We start from the raw sequence: 10,688 nt of genomic DNA, 5'->3' as shown, positions 1-10,688 counted from the left end.
AAAAAAAGCACTACACCTATGTCTGGAGTCTGGAAGATATACTGTGTGAAATATCTCAGCCACAAAGGGGCAAATACTGAATGACCACATGATTGGAATAATCAAATTGAGACGAGGAAGGGGAGCAGAGCAGGAAAAGAATGACTAGATCATGAATACTTTATTGAAATGAGTGAAAGGATGGACATTCTGAAAGGAATGGATGATTAGAAACCACGTGTATTACAATTAATAGCCTAGTGAGGAGAATCAGGGGGTGGGAGGAGAAGGAAAGTGTGCATGAATAAACAAATTATGATTAAAAAATATACTAAATACAAAAGATAGACTAGAGATATAGAATTAATTGACATATGTGCTTTCTAATTAGGCTGAGGGCTTTCATAGCTTCAAGTCTGATGAAGGAAGTGATGTTACTAACCAATACAGTAAAGGATAGGAAGAGTTTAGAGGAGAAACTGATCAATAAAAGATGGAAATTAGGAAGAAATTAAAATTTAAAGAAAGGTTTAATCCACAGGTTTTGGAATATAAGTGATCTGTTTGTGAACTGTGGATGAGCAGCTGCCACCCGTGTGACAGACAAGGTGCTGGATTTTTATGTCATTAGTTTTCTAATTGATAAAAGGAGAGAAATTATATCAAACTATTTTCATAGTGAACACTGATAAGATAATGATAAAGATCAAATAAGATGATATGTAAACATTTAGGAACATTTGGTAAGTGTATAACAAATAGTTACAGAACAGGGTTCAGGTCTTCTGTTCATAGTGTCACTATGAGTCGTGTTCGATTTGATGACATTTAACCACTCCAAAGTGAGACTAATGTTGTTATATTTTGGAGAAACATTCTTCTAAATTGTACATTACTCTTCTGTCAATTTTCTGTACTGAGGTAATCTGGGTTTGCTGTGATGCTGAACCTTGTGCCATGGGGGTTTCAAATGACATAATGGTTTCCCAGTGTGGACAGTGTTTGGTGGGGCTCCCACAGTCAAACAGGTTTGGGAGCAGGAGTGGCATCCACTTCCTAAACACAAGCCTATGGAAACTATGAACTTGGAGAAATGATTATAGTTATAGAAAGGCGTTAGATCTTTTTTTCAAAGAGTTGCTATGAGTCATGCATGATTTGATGACAATCATCAACAAAAACAACAACATAACAAATATTAATTATTAAAATGATTTGTTATACTTTGTTTTACCATAAAATCAATACTATAATTATTAGTAAGATTATATTATATTATCTCCTGAAATGTGTTTTATTTATATTATCACTAAGGTAAAAATGTTCTTATACCTCTGAAGAAAAAATTGCAGGCACATGAACCCAGCTTTAGATTTACTAAGCTATTTTCGTTATACTTCATCAAAACAAACAAGGGAGTATATATTTTCTCATTTTACAGATAAATACGGAGGTTCGGAAAGGTTATGTGCTCAAGCTTAGAAAACAGTTTAGTTGCAAGAGTTCATATTTAGATATGTTCAATAATAATAGAGTGGATTGAGAAATCATGGTATATTACATGATGGAATACTATGTGGCATTCAGGAGCAATGATTTTGAAAATTACTACATTCCATGGGAGAGAATGGAGACCATTATGTTGAGGAACTAACTCAATCTTATAAGGACAAATACTGCATAAAATAATTACTGTAAAAATGGAAGGATTAATAGTAAATTGTGTAATTCTTGGGCCTAGGAAAAGATCCAAGGTAGGGGTGAAGGGGAGGGAGCAGGAAGGATAAGAATGGACAGGGGGTAAATCATGCAGAATTTGGTAAGCAGAGGGAAGGGCTAAAGGGAATGGGAAAGATCCAGTGCAGAACTGAAAAGACAGGACAATGGTAGGCATAGATTACTATTGATTAATTTTCTAAAGCAAATGTATATGAATGATTGTATGAAACACAATGTGAATGAAGGAAAGCATGAAACACAATGTGTATGAGTTTGTATGTAAACCAATATAAAATTTTTAAAAAATAGCTCATAACTGTCTCCCAACTATCACTTACAAAATAGATATCCATTTATTTGTACTGCTTTGTCATTTCTTTTGGATCTAAGCTGAACAAATAGATTATTTTCTACCAAAAAAAAAAACCCACAAAAAAACACCCATAAATCTCCAGTGTGTTGTAAATCTTGTGACTTTTCTAGCTCTGGACAATGCTCGTCTCAAGGCTTGTCTTTAGAGGAAATGAAAAGAAGTCTTCAATTCTCACCTGTTGATAAATATGGTAAGTATTATGCCGATTCTTTTGATTTATTCATTTTATAATGAGGGATAAATACATTTTTTAATATCAAGAAGTAAGAAGTGAGAGATGCTTTAAAAAAGGATACTGATTTTAGTCTTGGAAGTCTTATATCACTCTTCATTTACTTTCTAACATAATGTGTTTGCATATATTCTTTATATTTGTATGTATACATACACAGCTCTTTTTTATGAAAATAATCTCCTTCGTCTAAAGATACACTAAACACTTTTCCATCACTTTATTGAGCCCATTGCCCCTAAATACCACATCACAGGTAAGGAGGTACATAGAAGAAAAAGAGAAGATGAGTTTCCACAGATGTATTGATGGTTGAGAGATCCCTACTTTTTCATTCATACACTCTAGGAGAAAATATAACCTTAAACATTATTTTAAAAAGCTATAAAGGAGACAATGGTATCATCCTGATATGGTTGCTTCTAAAAGAATATGTTTTTGTTGAGTGCCATCAAGTCGACTATGACTGAGAGCAACCTATAAACAAAAAATCAAACCTTACTCTCGCTGGTGGTATCCTCGTGATTTCTGACATATTGGAGCCCATTGTTACAGTTACTGTGTCCATTCTTTTTGTTGAAGGTCTTCCTCTCTCTCTCAGACCCTCCAAGAAAGAATACAGTTCTTTTAAATAATTAACAAAGTTCTATGAACAAGTTTCTAGGAAGTCAAACTCATCTTATTGGAATTGAGTAAATTCTGAATTATAGTAACCTATAGACAGAATAGAGCTGTCCCATAGGGTTACCAAGGCTGCAAATCTTTACCAAAGTAAGCTGTCAATCTTTTATTCCCGAGCCTGCTGGGTTATGTGCAAGATGAAGGCAAGAAGGAGGAAGACAATGATGTCCAGCTTTAATGAAGTCATTCATCAGAGCAGGGAGCTGGAGAAGAGGACCGCGGAAGAGCTCAAGAAGATGAACCAGCAAAGGCTAGTGTGGCCTGAGCTCTTTGAAATGTCTGGAAAGCTAGACTATTACTTGAAGACTTTTGTTAAAAGAAGCAGATCTATCCTGGCCGAGGTAAGCAAACACAGCTCAGCCCTGTGGGATGTCATCAAAGCCTTATGCTTGGCCATGCAGCTGAAAAAAGTAGACCAGCAAACAAATAAACAAGAATTAATGAGCAGTGATGAATACAGATAAAGACATGATTTCAAAGAGGTGGGGGAGCAAACTGCCACAGCTTTCTCCCACAGACTGGCTGATCTGTTTAAACCACCAACCCTTTGAGGTAGCAGCTTAGCACTTAACCACTGTAGTATAGGAGAAAATCACCACTAGCAACAATATTAATATATGAGATTCCATGTGCAAAATATCCCATGGACTGCCAAAAGAACAAACAGATATGTCTTGTAAAGAGTCCAGCCAGAGTGCTCCTCAGAAACAAGGATGGTGAAGCTTTGTATTTCATCCTTTGGACATGTTGGTAGAAGCTATTCCCGGGAAAGGAATACCCTACTTGGAAAAGTTGAGGGTCAAGAGAGAAAGACCTCCAATGAGATGAATTGGCACAATGACAACAGCAATGGGCTCCGGTGTATCAGCAATATTGAGGATGGCACAGGACAGGACAGAATTTGGGTCTGTTGTTCCTAGAGTCACTATGAGTTGAACCCGATTTGATGGTACCTAACAACAAGAAGCCTAAGAGGCTCAATATATGATTGGAATTCAAACATTCATTTATTTATGGGTACTTTAACTATATAGAAGATTGGGAAATGTCTGTCAGTTAAAAATAGAGATTTAGATAAGATTTGAGTTTCAAAAACTCAGTGGAATAAATGTATAATATGTTGTTCTTGCTTCTTAGCTACAGGTGTCAACAGACCCTAGAGAACTGGGGCTCTCATGGTAGTAGAATGTATTTTGGACACTCTCAACAAAGTATCTTATCTGCAGAGTGTCATTACCTAAGGCATTAGAAAGCTCTTAAGAAAGAAAAAAAAATTCTGCATAGCTGTAGACAAGAACTACTTAAGAACATTAAAGAAAGAAAACTGTATGCTCCTGACTCCCCAGTACGTGTCTAGAAAGCAGCCGAAAGCTTTTTATCATCAGCTTTACAACATAATTGGCCAGTCCAGTAGCAGATCCTTTTGAGGGTAAAATGTGCTCCAAGTGTCACATCATTGCACTTTTTTTATAGGTGTAATATCATTTTTTCAACCGTTTACAGATGTGACTTCACAACCATAAAATATAGGGCACCCTTTGAAATGTGTTCTTTGACCAGAAATCTTTTTTTTTTTTTGTAGTAGAGAGAGTTTCAAGATGAAACATTTTTTTTAGCTTTAAGATTTCTTTCTTAAAGGAATAGAACTTTGAGTAGAATTTCCCAAAAAGAAGAAATAAGACAAAAGGGCTGCTATTATACAAAAGTCGGGTTTGCCTATGCTTTTTATTTTGCATTAGGAGTAGAAAAAAAACATTAGAATACTTGGATAGCACAAAGTTTTCTTTAGAGGGAAGGCCCATGTAGACAGAGAAGATACTTTTAATAAATTAGATACATTCAAGAACTCAACTCAAAACTCAGTTCACTGAGACATTAAGTCAGTTCCAACTCATAACAATTTCCAATCCAGTTTCCAAGGTTATGAATTATAACTAGAAGAGACTGCTCATCTTACTCTCAGGAAGCAACAGGTGGCTTCGAACTCAAGAAGGTGAGATGTCTCTGAGTTTGCAGCACAAGTCACTATGAACTAACCCACCATACTTCCCTCCGTATAAGATAGAACCCTTTGTCTTCAATGTCCATGTTACAAAGTAAACATAATTTTAACTTTATGAACTTGGATTTTCTTCCTCTTTTCCACCCTACCAAACTGTTTCCTTTCTATATGAGATCTTTCACCCTAAAGTAATAAAAGATGCAGATATGATTCAATCTTTTCCTAAAGCCTGGGATCAAATTTAATTTGGGTCTCTTTGAAACCCACCCTGTGGGCACTTATGTTTACAGTGTTGTTGTTGTGTACCATCAGGTCGGAACTGACCCATAACTGACCCTCCTGCAGGTTTTCAGAGGCAGTTCATCACAAACAGTGGCATCATTATAGCAGCATCCGTGCTCTTACCAGAAGAAAAGCCTATCCACACTGGAGCAATGTATGTTCAGAATTGGATTGCCATTGCACTCATGGAAGGAGAAAGGCATTGGAACAACACTGACCAGTAAAACAGCATGCAGCACAATTGAAGGTTGATTATAGTAATAAAACCAGTATGAGCTAATGCAAGCATCTATCTATACCTAGAATGAAGGGACAGTTTCAGGCTGGCCAAAGAAGTAGTTTTGCTTTTGGGTGCAAATTTCACTTCAGTACACCCAGAGATAAAATACATGTACATCCTGCTTCCCCTCATCTCCTCCTCTACAGCACACCTTTCCTCTTCCCTGAGGAGGCTGACCCCGCTGGAGCTGAGTGAGAGAGGGTAGTCAGCAGTGGTTTTGGCATTAGAGGTGTTTTCTCTCAGGAAATCTTATGTGCTGCTTAAGGAATTTTGACAGAGACCTTTCTGATGAAAATAAATATGCCCATTCAACTGCATATTGCTTGATGCCTTGATGAAAATGTAGATGGCTGAGCTGATTCTGAAAACTCGGCTATCAAAGGAGAGCAAAGGTAGCAATAGGTCTTGACAAATGGGCCCATTTTCAGAGAAGAAATAAATGGCTTCCTTATCGTAGAGCAGAAAGGCAGCTGCTTCCCTGCACATATCCCCATGTTCTCTGTATAGACACTAAGCCCATTCTCTCTGGACACACTGAAAGCTATTGCTTTAGTGGGCATTAATTAGCGTTGGTATTTAGGTATGAAAATGCAAGCCATTTAAAATTGGGCTCTTATGGAGGAAACGCCAACAGAAACAACCCACTATAGAGAGAAGCCCTTTCCTTTTTCACCCCTACTACTCTTTCCATTTTTTTAAAAAAGCCATCATTAAAAGAACAAACAAAAACCTTACTGTTGTCATACACTATGCTAATTGCTTTACATGCAAACAACCCTTAAAAGGTAAGTACTACTTTTTGCCTCATGTGCAAATCAAGCCATTGAAGCTTATAAATGTTAAGTAGGAGGACAAAAGTCACCTTGCCAGTAAACTGGAAAGAGGGTTTACACGCATATTTGCCTTACATAGTGCTTTTGATCATACCAGCAAATCATCTTTTTGGATTGCCTCATTTACTCCAAGCCCAAAAATCTTGCCAGAACAATGTTTAGTCCAAAACAGATATCCATCATGTACGTTTCTCTTGTCTCTATTCTCTGTTTTCATTTTAAAATTTGCTTTTGTTGGACACCTGCTCACCAGCAGCACTCCCTCGGACTCTCTGTTCCCATGAGCCTGGGAAGCTACCTGGTTCCTGCATATTGTACAGAGCCAAGCTGGTTCTGAAAACCGGCGAGGTGAGCTGAAAGGCCAATAAGTAAAAACTGAACTTCTTTTCTGATGCAGGCTACGTGTCTGATCCCATGAGTCCGATGCATTTTCATTCTTGCCAGAATAGTGGCAGTTTTGAGGACAGCAGCTGACAGAATTCTGCATATACCTGAGAAGGGTTTGCCACAAAACTGACAGCAAGAATTCGAACCATGGCAGGTTTGCTTCCAATTATAATATTTTACAGCCTAAAGTCTCCTTAAATTGGCCTGTTTATCTACTGGTCCTGTTTAATTCTCTACCACAAATTGGATTTTAGATGTATGACTAATGAATAAAAGGCAAAATTCAAAATAAACTTTATGTTAATTGTATTTAATTTGATACATGAAAAAGAAACAAGTTGCTATCTTTAAATGTGTATGGGTCCTAAGTCTGTGGTAATCCCTTCACAATTGTTCCTTTCTCCCCGTTCTGAGTGTGCAGACTTGTGTTTGAGAGCTCTGTGTGTGATTTCATAGACTGTTGTTCATTTTTTAAACCTCATTATGTTACTCTGGTTTGTAACTCTGTGATTAAAGACTCCTTGGTGGCATACAAAATTGATTCAGGAGTGTATTTTGTTTCAATAAGATTTCTACTAGATATACCTTCTGTAGTAAGGACTTAAGATCAAGACACTCACAGAAATATGGCAATTATTTATCCTTCTTTCCACGTCATACCAAATTCACTGGGCTGTGATGTAGACAACTTGTGGCTCTTGGCACCAAGATGTTGCAAACTCCTTTGGTTCAGTTATGAAACCAGCCCACTAGTGCAAGCCAGCTGTTCATAGCAGAGCTTGCTACAGTGCTGTGAGAGGGTAATTAAGGACCTACTTCATTCAAGAAATAAGAACTCTTCCCTCATGTTCCAACCAGGAGTGCCGAAGTGGTTCCACAAAATAAAACCATTTTCTCATGCAAAAACTTGGTCATAAACCAGAAAATCCAATGACAATTACTGCTTTTGAGCACAAATAGAGTCAAAACAGAGAAGAAACAAAATTAACAAAAGATGATTAGACATTCTCTACTCAAATATTCTTAACTTCAGGTGGACGTTTTGGATTAAGTAATTCTTATTATAGAGGTCTATTCTGTACATTGTATGACTTTTAATGTGACATAGTTATTGTGTTGGTTATTAGAATTTGCCCCTCCATAGTCTAAAAGAAAAGCTCTAGTGCTTTGCTCCCATAAAATCATGGACAAAACTATTCTCTGGAGGAGTTCTGCTCTCTGGCACACGTGATTGTCATGATTTTAGAATAGATAACCATTGGGATGTAGCTACTAAATACCAATATTGCACCTTCCGTCATCACCATTGTGTTTCCAAACATTGTTAAATTAATTGCAGGGTTTGGGGGAAATGCCCCTGGCTGAAACCACTGCTCTAAATTCAGAGAGAACAGCTTGGGGACCTGAAGAATAAAGGAATGGACACAGGGTTAGATCTCATCCTGAATCTGTCTAAACTTTAGGTATATCTGCTTTTTCTAACCTGTGATCTCACTGCACATGCATACACAAATGGAATTGAATGGAAATGCTGATTGTGGCTCCTTGGATATCCATGGTGAGCTCTTCTAGGCTTCCCTTCTGCCAGTCCATTGGTATTACTGGATGGCCATTTCTAACAGGAGAAACTTTAAAAAGTGGCAAGCTCCATTGAAAAACAAGGAACTCATTAAATAGTATTTAAAATGGGTGACCCTGGAGGACATTATGCTGAGTGAAATATCTGTCATAAAAGGACAAATACTACATAGTGCCACTGTTGTAAAACAGGACTGACATTGCAGTTGGGGGAGACTGAGAAAGATGGGATAAATAGTCTATACTGAAATGAATGAAACAAATGAGGGAATAAACTGTTTAAATGGGATATGTGATTAGTTATTTCTGTTATGACAGGAGTCCAGAATGAAGGTGGCATAGTGGAGTGGACCTGGGGGGAGGGATTGTAAAACAATGAAAGAATTTTTCTTTTACTTTTCAAAAAGAAGAGTGTACTGGGGGGGGAGGGGTGAACAGGGAGAAAAGTGCAATAATGAATGAATGGAAATTTTTTAAAAAATGCTGTGATTCCAACTCATGGCTTAATAAACTTAATAGGTGAGTTCTAAAAAAAGAAAGTGGCAAGCTCACCTCTGAAGTTTCATTTAATTTTGTATGACCTATGGTTGTATAGTTTCCCGTTGCAACATCGTTTGATTGGCAGTGGGTAGCCCAGTAGAAGTCTGGAGGTAGACATTAAAATCATACTACTTCCAACTAGATTTATACTTTGTTAACTTCCAGGCTTTTCATTTCCCTATCCAATTATTCTGAAGTTTTAGAAACACTATCCTACAAAACAAATACCCAAAGGGCTTTGTTATAAGAAAGACCAGCAATGTGACATGGCTACTCAGGCATAAGCCCCTGGGGGGGGGGGAGGGGGGAATTGATTTAATGGTACCTATCATCATAACTCTTCCCTGATTCCTTCACTCCAGCTGCTCTACCATGTGGGCCTTAGCCTGGGATACACTTGAGTTTAACTCCTTTGTGAGTTGAATTTAAATATTATTTTAGAAAGTGAAGAAAAGCAGTTTAACTATTCATGGTATTGGTATATATAATACTGAAGGTGTGTATGACAGGACTGTGTTTGGGTAAACATTTGACTGCATCATCCTAGGTTCCCATTGGTCATATCCAGAGAGTGTATTGTTTGTGTCTAAAATGTCCCATATAGAGAGGGAGGTTTCCCATACAGATCTGTCAAATCCTTTTTTTTTCTTCCCCTCCCTCTAATTAGCACCTCCTCCCTCTGTACTGCATTTCCTTATGTTGCAGCACCCCCCTGACTCTTGTCTTGTCAAGTATCTGCAAATAATGAGACTAATGTGTCTTGATTCCTGAGAAGGGAAACCTTTTCACAGATGCCAGCTTGTAGCTCACAAACTCTTTTCATTACTGCATCCTTAATGGGGCCCAGGGATCATCTCAGAGCTTGTCTTGAAATTCTGTGTTTTAGGTGGTTTTTTTTTTCTCCTCCTCTCCTTGCTGAAAAATGTCTCACTAATTGCTTTCTCTTTCTGCTTGTAAGAATGAACTTCTATGATCATGTTTTTTCATGCTTAGCACATTAAACTTTTTTTTCCCACTTGCATGCAGCACTGCTCTCACTTCGAAGATGTTCAATTAGCTATAATTGTAAGCCAAATTACAGCAGCACCAGGAGAGAGTTATTCCAACAGAGTGATTATTTGGGTTAAATTATTTCCAAAGCTGACATTTTCCTGGGAAAGAGAAAATAAAATTAATTCTCTTCATAGAAGAAAAGGCAAATGCTAAGCAATCTTTCTGAAATGAAGAACCTGATTCCTCTCTCTCTCCTACACTCTTCTTCCTTATCTTTTTTTCTTTCCTTCCTCTCATCCTTCTCTCACTCTTGAATAATAATTATTAGTTTTGTAGTAACTCGGACCTTTCACTATTGTCTGGTGACCTTGGACAAATTACTTACCTGAACTCTAGTTCATTATCGGAAAAATTGTAATAATAAAATTTATCGTGTGGACTTCGTATAAGGACTGCAGATAATAGAAAGTTCCTGGAACAGTAAACAGGGAGCTCTGGTGACCTACGACAGTAAATACTGGGCTCAGTTATAAGAAATTGCACTGAAAACCGAAACACAGGCAATTTTAATCCACCAGATGCTCCAAGGAAGAAAGATGGCAATCTCCTGCCATACTACTTACTGTCATTGAAAAGCTGTTGGACGGTCAGCTGTAAGTTGGTTCTGACTGTTTGTTATGTAATAATAGTGCAGTGGATGGAGCGATGGCGGTTTCCTGGTAAGAAGTTGTGCTGCCCACTCAAGGCAGGTTTGAATTCACCAACTTCTCTAAAGGAGAAAGATGAAAAATTTCTTTCCGTAATGGTTT

The 10,688-nt window shown here is 37.5% G+C and overlaps 1 protein-coding gene across 1 annotated transcript in view; it reads left to right on the top strand.

Annotated features, from left to right (window-relative positions):
* The window catches only part of TNNI3K (TNNI3 interacting kinase), a 617,968-nt gene extending 611,113 nt beyond the window's left edge, over positions 1 to 6,855 (top strand). Inside the window, exons 25-26 of the mRNA XM_006902367.1 lie at positions 2,182 to 2,261; positions 6,779 to 6,855. Of these exons, the coding sequence (XP_006902429.1) occupies positions 2,182 to 2,261; positions 6,779 to 6,855 (157 nt within the window). The remainder of the gene's footprint in view (positions 1 to 2,181; positions 2,262 to 6,778) is intronic.
* Positions 6,856 to 10,688: the final 3,833 nt, after the last annotated feature.

This window comes from Elephantulus edwardii, unplaced genomic scaffold, assembly GCF_000299155.1.
Source record: "Elephantulus edwardii isolate Elephantulus edwardi_28Jun2011 unplaced genomic scaffold, EleEdw1.0 scaffold00398, whole genome shotgun sequence".
NCBI classification, from domain to species: Eukaryota; Metazoa; Chordata; class Mammalia; order Macroscelidea; family Macroscelididae; genus Elephantulus; species Elephantulus edwardii.
The sequence above is the reverse complement of the archived record's forward strand: the minus strand, read 5'-3'. Positions and strand labels throughout refer to the sequence as shown.